General features: G+C 40.5%; 2 protein-coding genes across 7 annotated transcripts in view; one reads left to right on the top strand and one right to left on the bottom strand.

Moving 5' to 3' along the window:
* G6PC2 (glucose-6-phosphatase catalytic subunit 2) overlaps positions 1-14320 on the top strand; it is a 28212-nt gene extending 13892 nt beyond the window's left edge. The window contains exon 6 of the mRNA XM_061343259.1: positions 13905-14320. Coding sequence (XP_061199243.1) covers positions 13905-13961 — 57 coding nt within the window. The 3' untranslated portion in view covers positions 13962-14320. The remainder of the gene's footprint in view (positions 1-13904) is intronic.
* Positions 1210-23804, bottom strand: part of ABCB11 (ATP binding cassette subfamily B member 11) — a 45418-nt gene continuing 22823 nt past the window's right edge. For 3 of the 6 annotated variants that reach the window (XM_061343122.1, XM_061343128.1, XM_061343146.1), the window contains 16 exons: positions 22741-22866; positions 21723-21926; positions 20037-20207; positions 19461-19662; positions 18706-18784; positions 17121-17256; positions 15446-15604; positions 12018-12122; positions 11758-11919; positions 9078-9281; positions 6393-6634; positions 6123-6279; positions 4912-5109; positions 3903-4109; positions 2929-3075; positions 1210-2136 (listed from right to left, as the gene is read on the bottom strand). In XM_061343122.1, coding sequence (XP_061199106.1) covers positions 1936-2136; positions 2929-3075; positions 3903-4109; positions 4912-5109; positions 6123-6279; positions 6393-6634; positions 9078-9281; positions 11758-11919; positions 12018-12122; positions 15446-15604; positions 17121-17256; positions 18706-18784; positions 19461-19662; positions 20037-20207; positions 21723-21926; positions 22741-22866 — 2700 coding nt within the window. In that variant the 3' untranslated portion in view covers positions 1210-1935. The other 3 variants (XM_061343136.1, XM_061343152.1, XM_061343160.1) reach the window with 3 other exon arrangements.

The following is a 23804-nucleotide window of genomic DNA, read 5'->3' as shown; positions in this document are numbered from 1 at the left end:
GTAGCTGTGCTCCTGCAAGGAGATGGCAAGCTCCTTTGGAGGCAGGGGCTAGTCTAGTTGCATTGGTCTTCTCAGCAGCTCTGTCCTGCACAGCAGACCCTTGTGACAGATATGATCCAAAATCACAGAAATAGTTGTTACCTGCTGCAAGATACTCATCGGCTTGTCTGAAGGGTAAGAGGTGAAGCACTAAAACACAAGAGCCAGTAAAAAAATACAATTTATTGGTATAATTTGGGCCACAAAAGTGGTGTGCTTTATGCAGAAAGAATTACGGACGAAGTACATGGTCACTGTAATTTTTTATAGAGTTGTTACTTTTCTGTGGCCTAATATAAATTAAATGTCTTACAGGTATGTCAATAGGTTATTCATAGTCACCCTGTCAGTAGTTTCAGTCCTGAGCCATCCAACTAATTATTGTTAAGAAATGTAAAAAGGCTAAAAAGATTAAACCATGAGCCAAATAATTCAGCTTCTTCCATTTGCAGTTAAGGATTAAAACAACAGACTTCGTTGGCAAAACAGTATTTCAGTGTCAGCTATGTGAGTTCAGCTTGTCTGTTGAAGTAATTCTATTAACAGACTTGTACATAAGTTGAAATTGTTTCTTTCTGTCTGGAATTAAGGGATGTATCTTAATAAAGTGGTCACCCTTACAGCTCCATTCAAGTCTGCAGCAGTTGGCATTGTGGTGTAGATTTATAAGGAACTCAACTGTGCTGGGATTTGTTCTAAAATGGGTGAACCCTTCCCCCTCCCCAGCTGCAGCTTTTAGGACATGAAGAATGACTTTTCCAGTTAATACTCTATGATTCAAAGGTTTAAATTTTGACAGAAACGTAGACTTTCTGTCTCTGCTTTGTCTCCAAGGCCCTAAATGTCACTAAAGGGAAGAGTCCTGTTGTCCTGCAGACAATAACCAGTAACATATTTCAGAGAAACATGCAGTAGACCTTATAACACACTGTTAGAGACAAGCTTCTGCCAGAAGATGCTTCCTGACCTTTGTCATTTCTGAATTAATGGTGCCTCTATTTATCAGCTCTGTTTAAGACCTAATTATGGCTATTTGTTCTACCTTTACTGAACATACTTTTGATTTCTGTAAAAATACTCATCACTGTCTTTCCTTCTGAAAGAAAAAGAGGACATATTATCCATGACCATCTCTATAGAAGTGATTTAAATAACGGTGATGATTAACTGTTGGATTTTCCAGTGATTTAACTAAAGCATTTATTCCTATTCAAAATCTATTTGACAGTTTTGATCAATGGTGAGAGTGTAGGGCAAATGATCCTCACCAGCTTCTGCTCCTCTCCTTGATTGCCTTTGTTACTTGTACGGAGCTGCCTTCTTTGTAAGCACAGGGTTTTTTCTGAAGGGGCACAGCCAGACCAGGCTCATGGTGCCAGTGCGTTAGTGCTGTCATGGCACACAGCAGAAGCCCAGCCCGACACGTAAGAGTTGAAGGGGTGTAAGGGGGTGGGTCTGTACCCACAGCACAGTAAGGGTGACTGTTGTAGTCCTCTGCAGGCCAAACGTTAGGAGATATATGATCCCTTCAGATATACAGCAGCATTCTCAGGATTATTTCTTACTCATATAGCTTACCTAGCCAAGTGGCAGTTTTCAGAGCAGTAGAGCAGAGTTGAGGAAAGACAGGACTGTGCAGTCTGACTGCAGGTGGTGGCAGTTCCCCAGCAAGGATCTTGCCCATTTTCAGGCTTTTTTCCCCTTAGCAGTGGGCTAAGCTACTTCCTGAATACATCACCCTGTGCTTAGTCCCCTGCATGTGCCTGACAAGTGTGCTTGATGCAGAAAGCTACATACATTTAGGGTACACAGAACTCACAATGTTTTAGAGCATTTTGTAGCACAGTGTGGTCCCAATGCAGAAAAGCAGTCTTTCACAATTAGAATCACAGTGGCTCAGCTAATTGGGGCTCCAGTGGTAACAAGCTTGTAGTAAGCTCCTTCCATTGCCATCAGTTCGTCATGAGTGCCCTTTTCAATGACTGTTCCTTGTGACATCACAGCGATGATGTCTGCATTCTGGATCGTGGACAGGCGGTGGGCAATGACAATGCAGGTACGCCCTTCTCGGGCCTTATCCAGTGCCGCTTGCACAGTCTAAAGGCAGCAGACCAAGTGTCAGTTAAAATATGCAAGCCAAAGAAAGTCTCAGGTGGAGAAATGTGATTTTTCAGATTAATTAACTGTATTTGTGCAACACTTGTAGAAGTGACTGTGAGGCTAAAATCAAAGCTCCTGTTACTAGGTGTACTTAGCTGGGTTTATTAGCAGTGCAAAAAGGAACATCCTGGTGTAAAGGCTGGGCTTGATGATCCTAGGTCTTTTCCAACCTAGCTGATTCTGATTCTATGAGAGGTAAACATGGACAGCAATAGAAATTAAGGTACGCCTTTATTCAGCTGACGTAATGAATGTCAGCTAGTGAATGTTCTTAAATTTTCACCACTTCTCTATTCAGGGTGTAACCAAGTTAAGCAAATTATTGCTCAAGTTCTTGGCCCCCTCACTTCTGTTTTTATTGGGCATTCAAGGCCCATTTTTGGTATACTTGAATATATTTTAGTTTATTAATGTGCAGAAGCTATATTTATGAGATATTCCCACTGAATGCTCTGAAACCCAGGGAATTAGCATGCACATTTCTGGAAAATGCTGCCTGTCACTGGCAGTCTGAGAGCTCATACAGCTGATGGCTTTTTTATAGCTGTGCTTCCTGGATCTCCTGCAAAGCCCATTAAAGGTGTAAGTAAGTGTCGAATTAACAATGGGATGTAATACTGAAGTCATGCAATGGAGCACATTGGGATGTCTCTAAAGAACAGAAAAAGTCATTGTAAATTGTAAGCTGTTGTATTAACTTTCCCTTATTGCCTATCCCTGCACATTTACCTTTTCACTTTCTGTGTCCAAGGCAGATGTAGCTTCATCCAGTAATAAAATTTTAGGATCTCGTATGATGGCCCTTGCTATAGCAATGCGTTGTTTTTGCCCACGAGACAGCTGAGATCCTTGAGCCCCAACATTAGTTTCATATTTCTGAAAATACACAAAAGGAAGATTTTATTGAGGTGTAGGCAAACACACCAGTGCACAATCTGAAGGAAGAGCAGGAGAGAGGTGAGAGCACTGAGCATTTTTGCCTTCTCCTTAAAAACCCTGTACGAGTGGTACACATGGCTGCAGAGGGTGTGCAGTGCGGGGAGCCCAAGGGCACAGACAGCACGATGATGAGCCTAAAAGAAAACTTTGATAGCAGGATGTTGGCTTATTTGTTTAAGGCAAAAGGAATCCCCCACTCCAGATGTGGCAGAAGAGGCTGAAAGCGATAGAAAGGCTTTCTGGACAAGTTTTTCATGTGGGTGCCTTAATTGTATCCATACCTTTTATCTTTTGATTTATATTTATGTTATTTCAGTGCATTTCAATACTCCTGAAGTGCACATAATCAGCCACCATCAGATGTTTCTGTCCAAGTATCATGCCCTGATCAGAAGGCAAATCTCCCACAGTAGGGAACAGGATTTGTACTTTCTGACCCAAGTGTACTTTGCTGAGCTGCGCTGCTGCTTTTTCTCTTGTCTGTGGCTTTGAAAAATCTTTTCTCCTATTTCAGAGCTGTAATCTCTGATTTCAGTTTTATACATATTTGTTTACTGTGTAAAAATCCAGTAGCAACTCATGGGCAAGCCCTCAAACATAAGGAATGGCCATGACACCCTCTTTGCTCCTACTGTTACAGCTGTAAAAGTAAATAAAAGGTATATGTATGGAGCAACTTCAGCTGGGTTTGGAACAGCTCCCACTGCAGTAAACACTGAGCAGACAAGCTGTAGCTTCACAGCTGAGGCCTTGCAGGTACTTACATTAGGCAGTGACATAACAAAGTCATGCAGCTGAGCCTTCTGGGCTGCTTCTATGACTTTTTCCATCGTTGCCTCTTTCGTGTTACTGCCATATTTGATATTATCAGCAATGCTGCAGTCAAACAGCACGGGCTCCTGGGACACGATTCCAATTTTTGATCGAAGAAACTGTACATTTATTTTCCTGGTGTCGTGTCCATCTATTAACTACCAGGAAAGAGGAGAAAACTTGAAACATTATTCCAAAACAACAGCCTGCAAAAACCAAACAGTTTATAACAAAACTCAGTGATTTACCCATATTACTAAAATACACAGCTGATTTAAAGTGATATGAAGAATCTGCTTATCTTTGACTCCTTTGTGCATGACATGCATTTTCTGTGTATGCCTGTGATCCAGCCAGGCACTAGACCATTTGCTTAATCTTAAGTCTAAGTGAACTATTTAACTGCTTAGGGCTAGGTATGTGCTTTGTTACCTTCCTGGCATAGGAATCACGCCTATATTTTCCAAAGAAAGATAAATCAAACTAGATGGTTAAGTATTTACATAAGGAAAAAATACAGAAGTTTTTTAAGCTACCATTAATTGAAGAACTAGAAGGCAAATGTAGACAGTCTCAACCTGCAAGGAGGCTGCATGTTGAAGCTGTATATTTAGGGGTGTTCCAGACTCTGTTGTTCCGTTCTGACTTGATTTTTGCTTGTGCTTCCACAATAAGCACCACACATTGTACATTTCATACAGGAATTACCAAGGTAAATGCCTGTGGCCTGCATAATACACAGGGGTACACCTGAGGCTTTGCAGTATATTCTGACCTTTCCTGAATACATCTAAGACAATACTTAGGAATTGTCCCTGTAGGCCACATGTTTGAGAAGGAGCTGAAGCCACAAGGTGCGTATGTACATGCCACCACTGCTAGGCTGCACAGTAGAATACATTCAGAAGAGTCCCAACACTGCTGAAAACAAAGCATGCAAACCACATTTCCTTTGCTTACCACACTTCCTTGCTCAGGGTCATAGAAACGCTCCAGAAGCTGGACACTGGTGCTTTTACCACAGCCGCTACTTCCAACAAATGCCAATGTCTGTCCAGGCATCACAGCTACAGAGAGTCCTTTCAGGACCTGAATATCAGGCCGAGAAGGGTATGTGAATTTACAGTTAAGAAATTCAATGCTTCCCTTGAAATCATCCTGGTGAAAAAAAGAAATGAGAAATAGGTTACAATCAGCTCGAGCTCAAAACTGAGCTGTAGAGTACAAAGGAACTGTTCCTTAGATCTCATTCTTGCATCTCTTACTTAAAATACGACATTTGTGCTTGTGAAATTAGCCCAGAAAGCAATAGAAACAATGCTAGAGTAGCTGTCCTAGAGATGAAGCCATTAATCGGAACACTGTAGCTCTGCTTCCCCATACTGCCTGAGGCATCAACTGGAAATAGCATTGCCTTGCAATGGGTAAATTATTTTAATACAGACACTGTGTAAGTGTAAATCTGGTGATAGGCCAAATACATCCGTGCAAAAAGCTGGATTTGGTAAAATAATTCAATTGAAATTTGCAACATTTAACTAATACATGAATTCAGGTCTTTTTTTTCCAGAACTCTTAAAAAGCTCTGTTAAAAAAATCTGAAGGAATCATGATACTTAATTTTCCTTGTTTGACACAAAAATACTTAATGTATTTAGTTCATAACAATTATTTCAAGTTTTCATTTAATTCTGAAATAAGTTAGATGAGAAATAAACCAACTCTTTGAATTTTCTGTGTCTGACTTTTCAGTTCCCCAAAACTTGAGCATTTTCATTTTGTCTGACTCAGAGGTGATTTGCCTCCTCATGAACACCCACAACATTTTGATGTGAATGGAAGAAAAGCCTCCACTACAAGCTAGCAATAGTTTTACATGCAAACTGTAGAGCTGAAAGAAAAAAACATCCTATCCTGTGAGTCATCTAGGCCGGTCCTCTTCCAATTTACAGAAGTTTTACACTGACAAATTCCCAATAGCCACTCTTTATATTCCTCTTGCTGTCTAGTACAGAGATCACTGCTTCCAAAAGAGCAGACAAGTAACAGTTATACATTCAGCATAATGTTCTTGTAAAGCAGTTATCCTCATGGACTTACAAAGCTCTGTTGCAACGTCAGGGCTTATGTTGATCTGAACTACACCAGAAATCATTCATCTCCACACTTACCCACTTTTCCCCTTTTTCACTGTAAACACTGATTTTAGGAAGCCGATCAACGAGTTGCAAAAGGCGTGCAGCAGATGTTTTGGCTTTGGCGTAGTTTGGGGTGTAGGAAGAAGCTCTTCCCAAAGCAGTTCCACTGGTCACAATAGCAGAGATCACCCTGTAGGGAAGAGGAACATGGTCATTCCCGGAAAGCCATCAGGAAACTGACCACTACACTGAGATCAGGGCTTCTGAGGAGGAGCCTGTTCCTGGCTTGAGGCAGGTGCTCACCTGAACACAAAGCTGTAATGGAGTCCTTCAGTGTCAACTAGAAACCCTCCATATCTGTAGGAGACAGCATTGGCAATGAACACGATGCTCTGGGCAAAGCCAAAGCACAGTCCATAAACATGTGCTTTTTTGACGGCAGCTCGGTAGGGCATAGCCAGGTGCTTCTCAAAATTGTTGACAAACATTTTCTCTTTGCCTATCCCAGCTACAGTCCTGATGTTAGAGAGGGCTTCACTGGAAATCTGGAGGAGAGAAAGAAAGGAAATGGATGAAAGCTCCTAATTTTTACTTGTAAAAGTAGAGTGGGTTCTTTAACAAATGCATGATTCTTTCACGAACACGGGGCACAATGCCACAGATAAATGGGTTTAGATACGATACCGACTGTCCAAATACCAGCCAACCTAAAGAGAAATTTTCCTATAAGCAGTTACCTATTAACATACACGTAATGCTCTGTCTCCTCCACTAGAGCTAAGTTACAAGCTCTACTGGTGACTTATTTCACATAGTATAAATAAATGGGACCTGCACAAAAGCAAACATGGTTTTAGGAAAAGATGTTTATTTCAATTATTTTGTTTTACTTACAGCAATAGGGAGTTAGAAGGGATGCTACCCCCAACTTCTGGTTTATGAATTAAAACCACTTGAATTTACTACATATTCTCACCTGCTCACCATCCCTCTTATGTCCAAAAAGCCTGATGAGATGGAACAACTAAATAGAGGGTCACACCATTTCCAGGATTGTTACTTTGTACATAAGCAAAAAGTGAGCTAATTATTGCCTATATGTATAGGAAAATGCAACACAGGAAATAATGAGATCATCACCATCAAAACTTCTGTGGAGCTTTAATAATTTGCTTTATATTGGGCTTCGTTGCTGGTCATAATTTGGGTCCCCAAAAAAATAGCACTAGAGCTTCACCTATAGAAGTAAATTGACTGTCTGATTCTAATTTCACACTACTTATCCCAGTTTTATTAAGAAAATTTTTTTAAATGTTGTGGTTTGCCTGGACTTTGATAGCAGCTTCACAGTGTAAAACTTTCCTTTGGGAAGCAATAGGCTGTTGTATGGCTTATGAATGTTTTCAGCATGTAGGAAGAGATCTGAATATAAATCACTAAAAATGTTCCATCCAAATTCAAGGCTTTTTATCCTGACCAAAATCAAGTGTCAAATCTCTTGCATCATGACACAATATAAGAGAGTGGATAAGTAGATGCTATGAATTGGATTGTTCAGGCTGTGCTTTTCCATGTTGAGCATGGCTGATGAGCAATCACTGTGGAAGAACTTGTGGGAACTGCAAGCTGTCCTGTTCCCACTACGTGGATAATTAAAGAAGAAGAATAATGATTGCTGATAGTGCACCTGGGTCTTGAGCAAGCAAGGGAGTGTCTGTGTGCATGGGCGCAAGGTCAGGCTGGGAAAGAGCCTGGGGAGTGATTGTTTATAGAATGGGATTTATAGTGACTGAAGACAGTCACTGGGATTGATGTGGTCTCTGGTTTCATAGCTCAGACCTGTATCTGTATGCTATATATTACCATGTTATAGCAAATAAAGAAGAACAGAACTGGAACTGACCTGGAACTACTTGTGAAAGCAGGGTGTATGTGTGTGTGTGTGTGTGTGTGTGTGTCTGTTTAGCCTCTTTCTTTACAGACACCACTTGCTCACTCCCCACCTTCCTCCTCCCCAGGCTCCTGGAGGGATGAGGAGGAGAAGCAAAAGAATGTAACTGCCACAGGTAGAGATACGAACAGTCCAGTAACTAAGGTATAACACAAACCACTGCTGCTGCCACCAGTAATAATAATGATAAGGGAAATAACAAGGGAAGAGAATACAACCGCTCACCGCTCGCCAACCGATACCCAGCCCGGTTGAGCAGTGATCCCACCCTTCCAAGTAACTGCCCCCAGTTTATATACTGGGCATGATGTGCTGTGCTATGAAATATCTCTTTGGCTAGTTTGGGTCAAGTGTCCTGTCTCTGCTTCCTCCCAGCTTCCCCTCCTCCCTGGCAGAGCATGAGACTCACAAAGTCCTTGGTCAGAGTAAACATTACTGAGCAACAACTAAAAACATCGATGTTATCAGCATTGGTCCCAGGTTGAAAGTCAAAACCACAGCACTGCACCAGCTACTAAGAAAGAGAAAAACGGCTGCTACTGCTGAACTCAGGACACTGATGAATGAGAACCAACAAAACTTCAATTCTTACAATCCACACCAATAACACAGTTATGCTTGTGATCTAACAGCACTCACTGATGGAGAGCTGGTATACTCATAGGGCAAAGATGCACAGACTGACCTGGGTTCAGTGCTGAATTCTCATGTGGAAGGATTCCTACCTGAACAAGCAGCAGTGCTTTCTGAGGACGAAACCAACAAATGGGTATTTAAATAAAAGCCAAAAAGGTGGGGCAGACTGCTGAGAGATCTCTGACCACCAATTCTGAAAAGTCAGGCACATTCCACGCAGCAAGTGCTTTTGCAGTTAGGAAGTTCCCAAAGGCAGTTTGATGATTTGACAAGCTGAAATATTACAACTTATTCAGAAACCATTGCCAGTTTCATGACATTTGAACTGCTAATGGCCCCAAATGCCTGATTTTTCAACTACCCATGACTGCAAATATAAATTAGCTTTTAAATAACATTACCCGTCCAGTAGCTTCCAGCGCTTTCTTGTCCTGAGCAGCAAATCCTGTCAGCATTTTAGCCTGCACAGCTCCAGATAAGGCCAAAAATGGCAGGAAACACAGTATAACTAAACTCAGCTTCCAGCTGAAGAAGAAAGCAATGATCATGGCCACCCCAATGTTGGTGAAGGAATTGACAATCATTCCTATCTGCGATCCAGTTGCCTTCAAAGAAAAGAAACAGATCATAGTATCATAACATCCCAGAATCATAGAAAGGTTTGGATTGGGAGGAACCTTAAAGCTCATCTAGTTTCAGCCCACTGAGGTGAGACTGTAGTTCCCTACATCTTCCTTTTATAAATGACATACCGATAGAAGCTTTTCTTGTTGCCCTTGACATCCCTGGCCAGACTGAGTCCTGTCAGGGCTTTAGCTTTCCTAACCTTATCACTGTCTGCTTGGACAATTTCTCTGTATTCCTCCCAGGCTACCCATCCACGCTTCCACTATCTCTACGCTTCCTTTTTGCATGTCAGTTTGTCCAGGAGCTCCATGTTCACCCACCACACATGCCTCCTTGCATTTTTGCCTGACTTCCTCATTGTCGGGATGCATCACTTCTGAGCTTGGAGGAGCTAATCCTTGAATATTAACCAGCTTTGTTGGGCCCCTCTTCCCTCCAGGGCTTTAGCCCATGGTACATCTACTAAGCAGAGACCTGGAGAAGCCAAAGTTTGCTCTTCTGAAGTCCAGGATAGTGAGCTTGCTGTCCACCCTAAGGATCTTGAACCGACTGACCTGTACTCGGATAACATGATGACTGACTTGTATTTCAATAGTAACATCAATAATCTTTAAGTAAATTTTCCTATAAAACTTTAGAAAACTCTAAATGATATTAAAATATCATAAAGCACCAGTGACTGCTGACTGCAGTGCAATTTAGCTAGTTTGGATATCCTGTTTCCAGTTAATTGTATCAAGAGGACTACAAATGTCCACTATTCCTTTCACCCACCAAACTTTCTATTGAGAACTCTGAAAATTGTTTCTAGTGTTTGTGAGAAAGATCATCTAACAATTTTCATTAGTTCCCTTGGTTCCCTGGGGAATTCCTCATCTGAACACTCTGATACTTCATCCATCTACAGTTAAATAATACACAGAACCACCTGCAAGTTACCCATTAACACCAAATTCTCACCTGTGCTAAAATCAGTAAGAAACAGCACCAAGAAAGCATGACTTTAAAGTTGCGTTTCTGCCTGTCTCTCTAATAAGGAAATATTTTAAATGTGCCTTTGACATCACATTTATTGAATGCATTCACCTTCTCCTTATGTACTTAACACTATTCTTTGTATAAATCTGATTTATTTACTCAGAAGTTATTTTCTTTCTTAGCAGTAAACAGCAGCCCTGGATAGGAACCAGGTTGCTATGTATTAGGGGAAATAAAAAAACACACATGAATTTGATACCCCTGATCATTTTCAGCCAAATTCATTTGCAGGATCTCAGCTTGCAGCACAAAATGCCCATCACCTACTCCTCTGACTTGCAGCAGCAGAGCCTGGCCATAAAGGAAGGCACACCTCTCAGCTCTGCAGAGGGAGCAGCCACAGGGCTCCTCTTTCCCGGATGCTGCAGCTCTTAACACCCCACACATACTCTTACTCCTGGTGCAAATATAGACATTTTCAGACCTTGGACACTTGTGTGCATATTCTCACCTACAGCTCACTCTGCAATAGCAGCAGCATTTGGCCAAACTCTGTGCCAGGCAGTGAAAGGTGGAGGACACTGCTGCTCAAGTGGCTCTGTTTTTTTAACCCTGGAGCTGTGGGTCAAATGGTTGTGCCCCACTTCTCTACATGTGCTTAGAACAAAGTGTCCTTTAGGAGGATATAAACAGTTCAGTCAGTGTTTTAAAAGTTTATTTCAATTAAAATATGCCCTGTAAGTGACTGTGAGAGCTGGAGCCCAAGAGGTTTGCAGCTGGTATCTCTGATTCTGTAAATACTGCTGCTGACGGGGTTTGGGAACCTCTTAATTATTTTGTCTTTTAAACTCTTGAAACCTCCATTAATAGGTTGGAAAAACTAACCTACCGTCTTCAGTCAAACTGAAACAGGACAATTTTTGTAACAAAAGAATCTCTGTTTCCTTCTTGGTTTCATGAAAATTGCTTGCATTGAAGCCAAGTAAAATGGCATCTGACTCACTTGTACCAGTGGACTGTCAGATTAAATCAAACTGTCACAACAAGCATAACACCATGCTGGAAACCTGAAAACATGAATAGTGATGCATGTCACTAAAATACTAATGTGACATTCTTTTGAAATAAACACTCCAGCATTGTAGCAAAAAACTAATTCATCTCCAGGAAAAAAAAAAATAATAAAAATTAAAACTTTTGCCCTGAATGCTCCTTCTTGTTCCATTGATGGTTGGTATCTTATTGATTTTTGTGTTCTTGTTCTGGTAATACAGGCAGGAATAATGGGCAGTATATTGTGCCCCTGTTTGTGCTTTTAGGTAAATGTGATGATAATAGTTCCACACTGAGAGTCTGTGATAAATGGAAATAGATTAATTGACTGACCAAGGACTGACCAAGGACTACTCTACACTGACCTTGCCGAAACACACATTCAATCAGTGCTTATAGTAAACCAATTCTTAAATTACTTACCCCTTGGACCTGTGAGGCATCTGTTGCAAGTCTTGTAGTCAAAGCACCAGGGCTGTTCTTCCGGTCGTCAAACCAGCCAATGTCTTGCCCCAGCATAGACTGGAAACCAATTTTTCTTAACCGTCTTGTAAGCAGCTCACCAGACTTGGCAAAGGTGTAACCCTGGGGTGCACAAGAATAAACACAGACATTGTACAGAAAGAAATACACACAGAGTAAGGGATCAGAAACAAAATTTACCTGTATTGGACTGCTATTACCTGTAGAAACTGTGTGAAAAAGGAAACAATTCCAACAAAGACAAAGAGCAGGCAGGCACCATTGATCTGTGTCCTCTGTTCTTTTTCATCAAGAATGGAGAAGGTCTTGGGGAAAAAAAAAGGTGGCATCATATTCAAAGTGTCAGGTTTGGTGTTTGTGAAGTCTGTTAATGACTCACTATCGCCCACCCCAGAACCAAAGCCAGAATACAGAACCCACCCCTTGCAAAAGCCCTATCCGTTGTTTTCCTAAGGTGAGCCTGGGTACAACATAATGTTTTTACTCCTGTTAAACAACAGGTTTATTGTACTTGCACACACTTCTATTACTTGCTGCCCATCCCTAGTTGTAATTAATCATTCCCTCACTCTAAACAAGAGCTGGTGTGATAACCAGAGAACAGCAACAAAGCAAGAGTGCAGCAGCTCTCTTACCTCCTCTCTGATCTGTGCCAAACACAACTTTATTGGGTCATACAAAACAAAGTCTGTGTAAATAATTATAACGTAGCTTGATTCTCCCAGCACAACACTAATGGGTGCTGTAATTGCTATAGCTAGGCTTCAAGAGGAATCTATTGTCTTTACTGAAGGAGTGTGGATATAAAGAATTTGCTTACTACTGGGTACTTGAGAAAAAGCAGTAGTGCTTAAAGTACAGCCCCTTCACCCCATTCTGGTCCAGTCTCCATGGTACTTTGCTTTTATCTCTTGTTCTGAATATCTGCTCTTCAACAACTGCCAGTGCTACTGGCTGCTGCTGAAATAGTGGTCCAAATCTAAGTTGCCATTCTTTAGCAATTCCTTTTGGTCAGAGCAGTTGATATGTAGGTCAGTTAGCCTATCTGAGGTTGTTAAACTTCTTCTGCTCCTAGCAGATATAAGCCACAACTCATATTTATACTTCTCCACTAACCTTTGGTTAACTCTAATTTGATCTCACAGGTAAAAATTTCTATTAATTGACTAATCTCTCAATCTGTTATCATAAAGTGTAATTATAAATAACCTGTGTATTTGACTTGTATCGAAACCAGCTTAAATTCTTTTAGGTAAGTATTTAACAGTAGAAAGAGAGGAAGGAATTTTCATTACAGCTGCAAAATAGAAACAAAAATAAACTTAGGTACTAGTCTTAAGAGGTCAACCCAAGTTATTTATGGTTCAAAGTGAGCTATGCATCAAAGTAACACAGAGGTATTAGAGCATGAAGTTGAGGAAAATAAATAGTTGTTCTCTAGTGGGAATTCCATTCCCAATTCAAGTACTTTAACTTTGTACTTTAGCAACAAAATAAATCCTGCAAAATCAAGAATGGTGATATCAAAACGGGACAAGATCTGCTCCACTGCCATGCTGTCATACCAGTAGCAAGGCATGCTACTTTCTCAGATTAATCTTTGTTTAAACATAATCACCAGGTATGTTTTAATCTGTTATAATAAGAACAAAACCACTGATATATTTGTTCCAAAGGTACATTGCTGATCTGAACTGATCAGAAGACTGATAGAATCAAACAACTGGGTTGGAAAAGACCTTTAAGATCATCAAGTCTAACCGTTACATATATCCAGTATTATCCAGTTCTTCATTCACTTTTAACAACTAATTTCTGAGAACCTTCAAGGCAGACTTTGCTAAATTTATCTTTCCATTTCATAGCTGGAGTGATTTTTCCCCTCACTTCCCCAGCATACTGGTCCCACAGCACAAGCCCACGTGTCTGTCACATCATTGCAGATATTCAGACAGCTTGGTAAGCAGATGCATATTCCATCTGCCTGACTGCCTTGGCATGAGGCAGAAATGTTTTAAATCTATGAATAATGAAACACAGATGTTGCACTTTGCTCATGTTCATTGTGTCTTGGTTTTTTCTTGCAGCCTCTCTCCTTTGATGGACTGAGACCTTCAAGAGAAGGAATTCATCCTTGGCAATGAAGGCATTTAGCATTTCACAGGAATATGTCAGCCTCAGAACTCCTAGTGTTTAGAAACTTTCTCTCAAAAGGAATCAAAGTAGATTCATTGCATAATGCACATAGCAGTGTCTCACCTGCTTGCTAGTGAAAACCTCAGTTCCTGGCATGAGGTCTAGACACTCAGAAAGTGTTTGGAGGTTGCACAACTATGGCTAAAAAGGCAAGCACATAGGCCAGGAGCCACTAAGTTGATCAGCAAGGACTGGAAGGCCTTTTGTTCTGCCCCTCCCTGGGTCTTAACTAGCAAACATCAAACTGTAAGTAAATGTGTTCAAAGTCCCGAGTAACTTCCCAGAGAGAACTATCTAAGCCAAAACATGCACCCTCTCCCACCACAAAAAAAAAAAAAAAACACCAAAAAAAAACCCAAAAAAACAAACCAAAACAAACAGCAATAGCTTAATCTTTCTTTTGATAGACTGCTGGCACTGCTATCAGGAGCATTTTCTCAACCCTTTTCTCATCAGTAGCTCAGATGCTGAGGCTCTTTTGTTTGCTCTTTCTCACCTGAAAGGTTTTGGACCTCCAGTTTCTAGAAGAGTATCTGCCCTGTAGGTCATATTTTACTTGTATGCATATGTACCTGTTGTGACCTAAGCAAGTAACTGGTAATCACAACACAAGTTTTATCCTATCTCAGGTGGGTACACAAACCACAGACCAAAAGCGCCATTCCCATTTTCTTCCCCCTGAATGTGTCATTACTTTGACTGTAAGAAACAATATTAATAGAGAAGTTTTCACTATCCTCTTAATTCTTGAAATTTAGGACACTTTCCTAGGCATTAGTTAGAGCAGCACTGAATTTCTCCAGGCAGCCTTCCAGCTTCCCCACTGGTGTTTGAAGGAAAAAATAATCATGGTTGAGCCCTTGCAAATTTTCAAGCAAGGCTGTGGATTTTGATAGTAATACATTCTTTAGTGAATGCCAAGGTTTAAAGCATATTCTTGTTTCCTCCTTGTCTTCCAAACTTGTTGATACATGACTACTTTTTGCTGGCAGCTATGAACCCCATCACAATTATCTACCTCTCCCTGGTCATTCTGCAGGGGATGAGCATTATTGAGCTGCCTGAAATACATGAACAAAATAGTGAAATATTTTTTTATCTGACCCAAAACTTTCTCAAATGCTTCGCAAAGCCTTTAGAATAATATTCTCCAGGTCAGAACCTCTGCATGTCTCTTTCTCCACTATAACTACATGTGGGGTACATCTTGTCTCACATGTGCTAATGAGCCTACCCCTTCAAAGAGCTCAAATGGTAACATTATGACAATGATATAAATATCTGTACTGAATAACTGTTTATAGGCAAGACGTCTAACCCCATTTACTTGATGAGATATAAAGATTTGCCCCAAACGTAAAGTTCTGCATCATGCATTCACGCCCCTCTATTTCAGAGCTAAAATACACTTTCAAATGTTAACATAACTTACCCCAAGAATCTGACTGAATAACAAAGCATAGAGTGGACTGACTGCTCCATTCACAGCTGCTGCTAGAGATCCAAGTACCATGTATGGCCATTCAGAGGCATTGTATTTCAAAATTCTGGTAAATGGCACAGGCTTGACATCTTCCTCCACAACAGATTCCTAAAAAAACAAGTTATATCTATGAAGCAAATGAATTCCCCCAGTGATGTTCTCCCTTTGACAGTGAGATAATAGGTAGCCTAGTCTGTTAAATGGCCATCTAGTGCCCTAACAGCTGCTCCAGATTTGTACTGGAAGGTCCAATGATGGGTCTTGGCTGCTATCTGAATCTCTTTTGTAGGGCTGGGGAGTCACGAGAGAGTCACATAAGGAAAGTCACTTTTACTGTCCCTAGAGAAAAACAGAGATTCGTATGTTGGGCAGCTCTACTGATTCTAACTTAAGAGGTTGATTATGACCAGTTTAAGACTTTCTGCCACTGAAACTCAGGCTGCTCCCTTTTGGCTGCCTTCAAATGAGATGTGATTTAATACCCGGTGCCAAAACTTAAACTTCTTCCTCACAAGCAGCGTTTTGTGTCACTACTGGAATCTTAAGAAATATTAAAGTATTGTGGGTGAACATACTGATCAGACTCTACATCAAATTAATAGGTATGCTATAGAACTAAAACAAGGAAAATCTCAGAGCAATAGCTGGATTCAGGCTTTACACATGCTAATTACGCCTCCCTTCTGCAGAACATCCTGAGACTGTATGCTGAATTCCTGTAATTAGGCCCAGCAAGAGCAGAATATTCATAGTCAAATTATAACTTACCCTAACCCTGCAGCTTGATTTGCGTGGAATTTTTGTAACACACGGTGTGCTGAGCCCTGTTCATCTCCCTCAGTTCATATGGCTGGAAATGCCCAGACAAAACAGGCACTCTGAAGACCTATCTGCTGGAAAGGTGCAAGGATGATTGGGTGGAAGCATCTTGTATTTTCTCTTTCTTCTGAGCTACTCCCAGAGGGAGAGCAGTAAAGCCCTCTTTGTATCCACAGAATAGGCTCAGCAATAGCAAGACTAGCGGCTTCTAACTGCTGCTTTTTGCACTGAACAATCATAGCCATGCAAATTGGTGCAGGGAGCTTCATAAGCAGTTTGGAAACCCACTGTATATACCTACGTATTCTGCATGATTTTAAGGCATGCTATCTTTGTTTTCTATGCCAAGTTGATTGCACAAGGACAGTATCAGTGAAAGGACTCTGAGTTAGATTGCAGTGAAGGCGTCTCTTTACAAGTCTTCAGATGATTTTGAGATGAAAGTGAATTTACTGTTTATTGAACAAGAAGCAGTGTTACTTGTACCGCTGAGTGGCCATTACATTTCACAGAGTGAGGATTTTGCTCTTTGCCAGTTAATTCAGCTTTTATGAATTGACAGGATATACTAGTTTACCAACAGGTCATGCTCTGGTAGAAAAAGGGCCAGAAAGCATAACTGCCACAAATATGCAGCCTAGGTTTTACAGAGGCTAAGAATAGAAGCTGTGGTTTTGTCTGAGAAAAAAGATCAATCCAAGAAGATGTATCTGCTAACAACAACTATAATAGAGGCACAAATCTACAGGTTATTGTTACCAAGTAATGTTGGGTTAAAAACTTAACAACAAGCTATAGACCTGACCTTTTTTGCTTGTCCATCATCTTCTCCATAAGAAGGTGTAAGATATGTAGACTCTGCATGATCTCTTGCAATGGATAATGGATGGTCAGGGACCACATTAGAGAGCTGAGATCTGGAGCGCTGCCGAAGTGAAGCTCTGTAAAGAGGACAGAAATGCGCTGTTATTCACAGCACAGTAACACAATACTTGCTTGCAAAGCAGGTGCAGTTTTCATGTCAACTAGACCAGAATTCATTGAAGCAAATTATAGGAATCCCACGGACTTTTTGTTTCTTTTTCTACATTCTCTCAACTTCCTGAGAAGAAAATATCCCACAATAGGGACAAATACTTTTGAAAGTCATGTTGCACCTCCACCACTTAGACATCGTCTTTTATAGAATCATAGAATAGTTAGGGTTGGAAAGGACCTTAAGATCATCAAGTTCCAACCCCCCTGCCATGGGCAGGGACACCTTGCTCTAAACCGTATTACCCAAGGCCTCGTCCAACCTAGCCTTGAACACTGCCAGGGATGAAGCATTCACAACCTCCCTGGACAACCTATTCCAGTGCTTCACTACCCTAACAGGAAAGAATTTCCTCCTTATATCCAATCTAAACTTCCCCTGTCTAAGTTTTAACCCATTACCCCTTGTCCTGTCACTACAGTCCCTAATGAAGAGTCCATCCCCAGCATCCCTATATGCCCCCTTCAGATACTGGAAGGCTGCTATGAGGTCTCCACACAGCCTTCTCTTCTCCAGGCTGAACAGCCCCAACTTTCTCAGCCTATCTTCATATGGGAGGTGCTCCAGTCCCCTGATCATTCTCATGGCCCTCCTCTGGACTTGTTCCAACAGTTCCATGTCCTTTTTATGTTGAGAACACCAGAACTGCACACAATACTCCAAGTGAGGTCTCACAAGAGCAGAACCCTGCCCTGTGTATTTGCTAAGTAAAATCACGGTCTATCCTACCATATTTGCACAAGCCCTTAAGACACCACGTCAATTCAGCATTATCACTATGAACTAATTCAGTCCAGCAAAACCCACCTCTACCCCTGACAAAAATAACCCTGTAATGTAGGAGACAAGCATTCATTTGCATATGCCTGTCATAGGCTTGCCTGAAAGAAATATTAAGTGTCTAGCTACAAAACAGTTTGGCTTGTAAAATGTGTTAACTTTCATCAAGTAGAAGCTATAATAAAATCATCCTCACATATTGCATTGATTTCTCAAGTAATTGCATAGCAAGTCATTTTTCAAGTGACTGCACTGAAAGTGCATTAAGCAATACAAATATATGGGGCTTTATGGTAATAATATTAAAAATGGAACATTAACACAGGAGACCAGAACTGGAGGGAAGGTATTATGGATAGAAAGGGGAGAAAAATTTAGAGTCTTACTATTTATCCAAGGCTGTTCAATTTATTTCCAAATGAACTTCTGTCTTAGTAAAATGCTTGTATCCTTTCCAGTCGCTTTTACACAACATAACAGAGAATTGATTCATTAGCACGACTGAGATTTTGGAATAGTAGGATGAAGTATAGAGCTGGAAACATTGAGATTTACAGTCATTTTTAAGACTCACCGCAAACTGGCCCGATAGCTTCCTCTGCTGAATGACTGCACTTTCTCAAGATTTGGCTCAACCACATTATTTTCTGCTGCTGTAAAATATAGTAGATGGAACTCTTCAGTTTGTGCTAAAATTGAATACAACCTAAGTCCACTGTGCTCTGCCAGAAAGTGCAGTTACTCCAAGTCATAACTGGAATACTTTGTAGAAGGCAAAGGATGTAATACAACCTTGCTACAAAACCTACATGTACCACATATTTTATATTTCTGTTTGACATGATAAAGTTGACTGAATATTAACCTGAAGACCATCTCACTTGGATTGTGACTGCTAAAGGCTGTTTCCCTATTTTAGTACTGTAATTGCTCTCTTCTTTTAAGATAATAATATCCAAGGTATGATGTTTCACAAAACTACAACAGATCATTGTATTAGATCTCCATTTCCAGAAGCCTCTAGTAAATCAAATAGGGTGGTTTCAGAATACTCTGTAATTTGCTTGCATTCCAAATGCAGCACGGCTGGAATGTCAGCACTAAATGGAGCTATAAAATGATGGGTATTTCAAGTCAAGATTAATGTTCCGGGGCAGACCTATATTAGGAAGATCATTCAGTGTGTATACAGTAAGAATACTTTGCTGAGGGCTATCAATGTATTACTTTAATGAATGCTGAAATTCAGCCAGAAAGGCAGAAATATAAACAAATAATCTGCATTCTGTGGTTTTTAAATCATTTTATAAAAGAAAACAAAATACTCACTTTCTGTTGCTTCTCTGTTAACTGCTGTGTCTCCACTACTTTGCAAGGTCACCAACATAAAATAAACCCCTTTCCTCTTCAGGAGATCTTCATGAGTTCCTCTCTCCACAGCCCTTCCATGCTCAAAGCCAACAATGACATCAGCAGCTTTGATGGCTGACAGGCGGTGAGCTATGGAGATGGCTGTGCGGCCAAGGCGAGCCTGACACAGAACAACAACAGTCCCAGTCACAGGACAGCAAACACAAATGCTTGGAGCCCACACTATGTAATCTAAAGTTTGGTCAAACCAACAGGAGTCTCTCTAGTGGTTTCAGCAGACTTTGACTTGAACTCCATTCATAGACCATAGATTAGCCCCTGTTTCTGAGCAGAGGGATCTATAGATGTCTGTTAATGCCCAAATAAAAGAAGAAATTACTTTTTCACTAATACTAAGGTTCTAGTTGTGCATACAAACCAGCTATTAAGAAAAGCTTCTCACTCCTTTGTTGCAATTCAGCAGCACCCTCTGCAGAGTGCATTAAAAATAATTTCTATCCTTTTAAGTCTGAATTATACTATGCTACAGCAAACCTTATGAAGTGCTTCTTGGACAGTAGCTTCACTTTCATTATCAAGTGCTGATGTAGCCATATCCAGCAGCAGGATTTTGGGGTTTCTCACAAGAGCTCGAGCAATAGCTATCCTCTGTTTTTGACCTCCACTCATCTGGCTTCCCCCCTCTCCAACGTGAGTGTCAAATTGCTGTGTGAAAGGAAAAAAAAACAAAAAGGTCTGTTAGGCTCCTGGTGAAGACATGGGTAAATTGTCTCTCTGATTTGTTCTGGGGGAAGACTTCAAAACATACTACCTTCAAAAGACAAAAACATCGTGAGTGCACCAGATTCAAAGGAAAGCTGACAAAATAACTTCCTTCATAATGAAAAATGTAATTTTGTCTGAATTAAAGTTGCAAATCCAAAACAAAAGTAGGTACTGATAAAAAGGTGAAATGTTTTGGTTTGGCTCAAAATTAATATATTAGCAAAAGCTGAAATGGAGAGGAAAAACCTGCCTACTCCACATCAAATGATTCACCAGCAGACTTTCCACAGAGCTGGACTTATGCCCTTTTTTCAGCTGGAATACAGTTAATTTTCTTCATAGTAGCTACTACGTGGCTATGTTCTGGATTTGTGCTGAAAACAGTGGTGATAATAACAGGGAAGTTTTTGTCACTGCTGAGCAGTGCTTCCACGGAGTCCAGGCCTTCCCTGCCTTTTACCCCCCCCCCCCCCCCCCAGCAAGGAGGCTGGGGGTGCACAAGAAACTGGAAGAGGACACGGCTGGGACAGCTGACCTCAACTGACCCAAGGCATATCCCATACCATATGGCATCATGCTCAGCGTATAAATCTGTGAGAGGAAGAAGGAAAGAGCGCACATTCAAAGTGATGGCGCTTGTCTTCCCAAGTAACCATTAAGCGTGGCGGAGCCCTGCTTTCCTGCAGTTAGCTGAACACCTGCCTGACCATGGGAAGCAGTGAATTAATTGCTTGTTTTGCTTTGGAGGCACATGTGGCTTTTACTTTACCCGGAGAAGAGAAGGCTGTGTGGAGACCTCATAGCAGCCTTCCAGTATCTGAAGGGAGCCTATAAGGATGATGGGGAGGTTTTGTGTGAGGTGCTCCTGCCCATGGCATGGGGGTTGGAACTAGATGATCTTAAGGTCCTCTCCAACCCTATCCTATGATTCTATTAAACTGTCTACCTCGACCCCCAGTTTTCTCATTTTTACTATTCTCCCATATCCCACCAGGGGGAGTGAGCAACTGCATGGAACTTAGTTGTTGACTGGGGTTATACCATAACAACTTGTTTCCTGATGGTCTGTGACTCATGACATCATACTCTGATGGTACTGGGTTCAGGTAGAGGATTAAGCAAACACAAAAGCCTAGCATCTTGACAGCCAGGATAATTATATTCACCTAGAGTCAAATCTTGTTTATTCCTCCATTTCCAGGAAATAAACAGAGGTCTTTACATAGTCTGTCTATGATTAGTTTCCTGGAAGCGTGGAAATGTATATATGGAGGTTAAAAAGTACCTACAGACATTAGTTAATGGTACTTGAATCCTGTCAATCAAAGAAAAGTTTGCTGCCTACTATCTATATAGATCTTCTGTCCTGAGAACAAATGGCTGCATGGAAGGGACAGAAGGATTTTATATTTTTTCATCAAATTTTGTCAAATACAATTACAAAACACAGCATACCTGTGGCAAGTCCATGATGAAATTGTAAGCATTGGCCTGTTTGGCTGCTTTGATTATGTCTTCCATGGTAGCATCATCCCGACCATATCGAATGTTCTCTGCAATTGTGGTGGCAAACAGCACTGGCTCTTGTTCAACAATACCAATCTGTGAGCGTAGCCACTGGATATTAAGGGAACGAATGTCATGGCCATCCAGGGTAATCTACAGAAGCCAAATAAAACAGGGACAAAAAAAAGAAAGGAAGAAAGAAAAAATGTCAGGGACATTATCCCCTCCAGATCAGAGACAAAGGCAGACACAAGGAAATAAAGGGCCTGTGTGGCCCTTCCATAGTGTTTCCATGACCAGTATAAAAAACAGCTTTCATACATACAAGAATGCAGTGCAGTGACAGTAGTATAGGCTAGTTCTTGGGCCTAGGAGTTGTGCTCTTTGATTTCATTACCCAATACCTCTTTTTGCTTGGCCTCAGAAATAAAACCAGATGAAAAGTAACATCAAAATTATGATTATATCTTTACAATAAATTGGTCCTTTGTCTTTTATACATTCAAATATAGGTCACCATATATGTGATTTGTGTCAACTAGTAAAACATAAATGGCATGAAAGTGTTTATAGATGTAATTCATATTCTTGGCCATTCCATTACTAAATGTTAATTGCTTATACTAAAGCGATATTAGGGGCTAATGATTAAACGTTCAATACTGGGCTTGTGTTTTCCAGAATGGAAAATTATTTGTTACTCCAGAATGATCACCTGTATAGTTTTTACTCAGATTTAGTACTGAATTTTTATTTATTCCTAACAGTTTTTCTCTTTCATGTAATTATTTTTAGAAGACTGTTCATCATTCCCGAGAAATGCACAAGAGGAATTTCATTGATTAAAAAAAAAAAAAAAAAAAAGGAAATAAACTTAGGAGTCTTCCTTCCACCTGTGTAGAACAAACCATGTCATTCATTGAAGTTCCTAAGACTAGAGAAACACATTCTAGTCTGGTACACTCACCATGCCATCAGTGGCATCATAGAAACGTTGGATGAGCTGTATTGTTGTACTTTTTCCAGCTCCACTAGCTCCAACAAAAGCTGTTGTCTCCCCTGCTTTAATAACCATATTAAGGTTATCCAAAATCTGGGGGAAAAAAAAAAAGAAAAAGGAAAAAGAAACAGACACAATCCATTCCAATTTTCTCACAGTCATATAACCAAGCGGGTATATTCTGTCTCTTAAAATGGAGATTCAAAGAATTTTTATAAAACTTAGAAAAATATTATGAAGAGGAAAAAGAAAGCCAAATATTTTTACATTGTTTGATGAGCTTATAAATGCAAAGCCCTGTTTTGTGTGTCAGGCAGGCAGATCTTTGTTCCTGTTTTTCATCATTAAGAACTAGTCAAGTTAATATCATTGCAGAACTTGGCAAAAAATCCCCTTTAAAGAACACTGTGCATGTATTATAAGTGCCTGTTGAAGGATAAATATTAAGAATGTAACAGTGAAATTACGTAGAAAATTCTGATACTTCATATACTTCTGCTTCAGAAGCAATAGCACTCATTTGCTTGCCCAGTAATATGCTTTTCCAAGGAGAATTTACCAATTCAAACACAGTAGTAGGGAAATAGTGGGTTATACAGCCAGTGCTCCTGTATCTTTTCCTAGACTTTAATGGATCACATGGTGCATCCCCAGGAATGGAAGTTACAAAGCCTCCTTGCACCATTCATCTTATTACATTGTGTCCTACTCTAGCAAATATTGATACAAGTACATAATTGACTGTCAAGAGAAGCTGTATGCAGGTCAATTTGAATGAAATTACTATGAGTTTATGTTCAGCAGCAAGGAATATATATGGCAATGAATATGTCCTGCCTGACCAATTTGGTGGCCTTCTATGATGGGGCTACAGAACTGATGGACAGCGGTAGAGCACTTGATGTCATCTACCTGGATTTGTGTAAAGCGTTCGACACTGTCCCACACAACATTCTTGTCTCTAAATTGGAGAGACATCAATTTGATCAATGGACCACTTGGTGGATAAAGAACTGGCTGGATGGCCACAC

This window comes from Neopsephotus bourkii, unplaced genomic scaffold (genome assembly GCF_033783945.1).
Source record: "Neopsephotus bourkii isolate Nb327-2 ecotype Australia unplaced genomic scaffold, CSIRO-AGI_Nbou_v1 NB_196, whole genome shotgun sequence".
Taxonomy (NCBI): domain Eukaryota; kingdom Metazoa; phylum Chordata; class Aves; order Psittaciformes; family Psittacidae; genus Neopsephotus; species Neopsephotus bourkii.
This window is presented reverse-complemented; position numbering and strand designations above follow the sequence as displayed.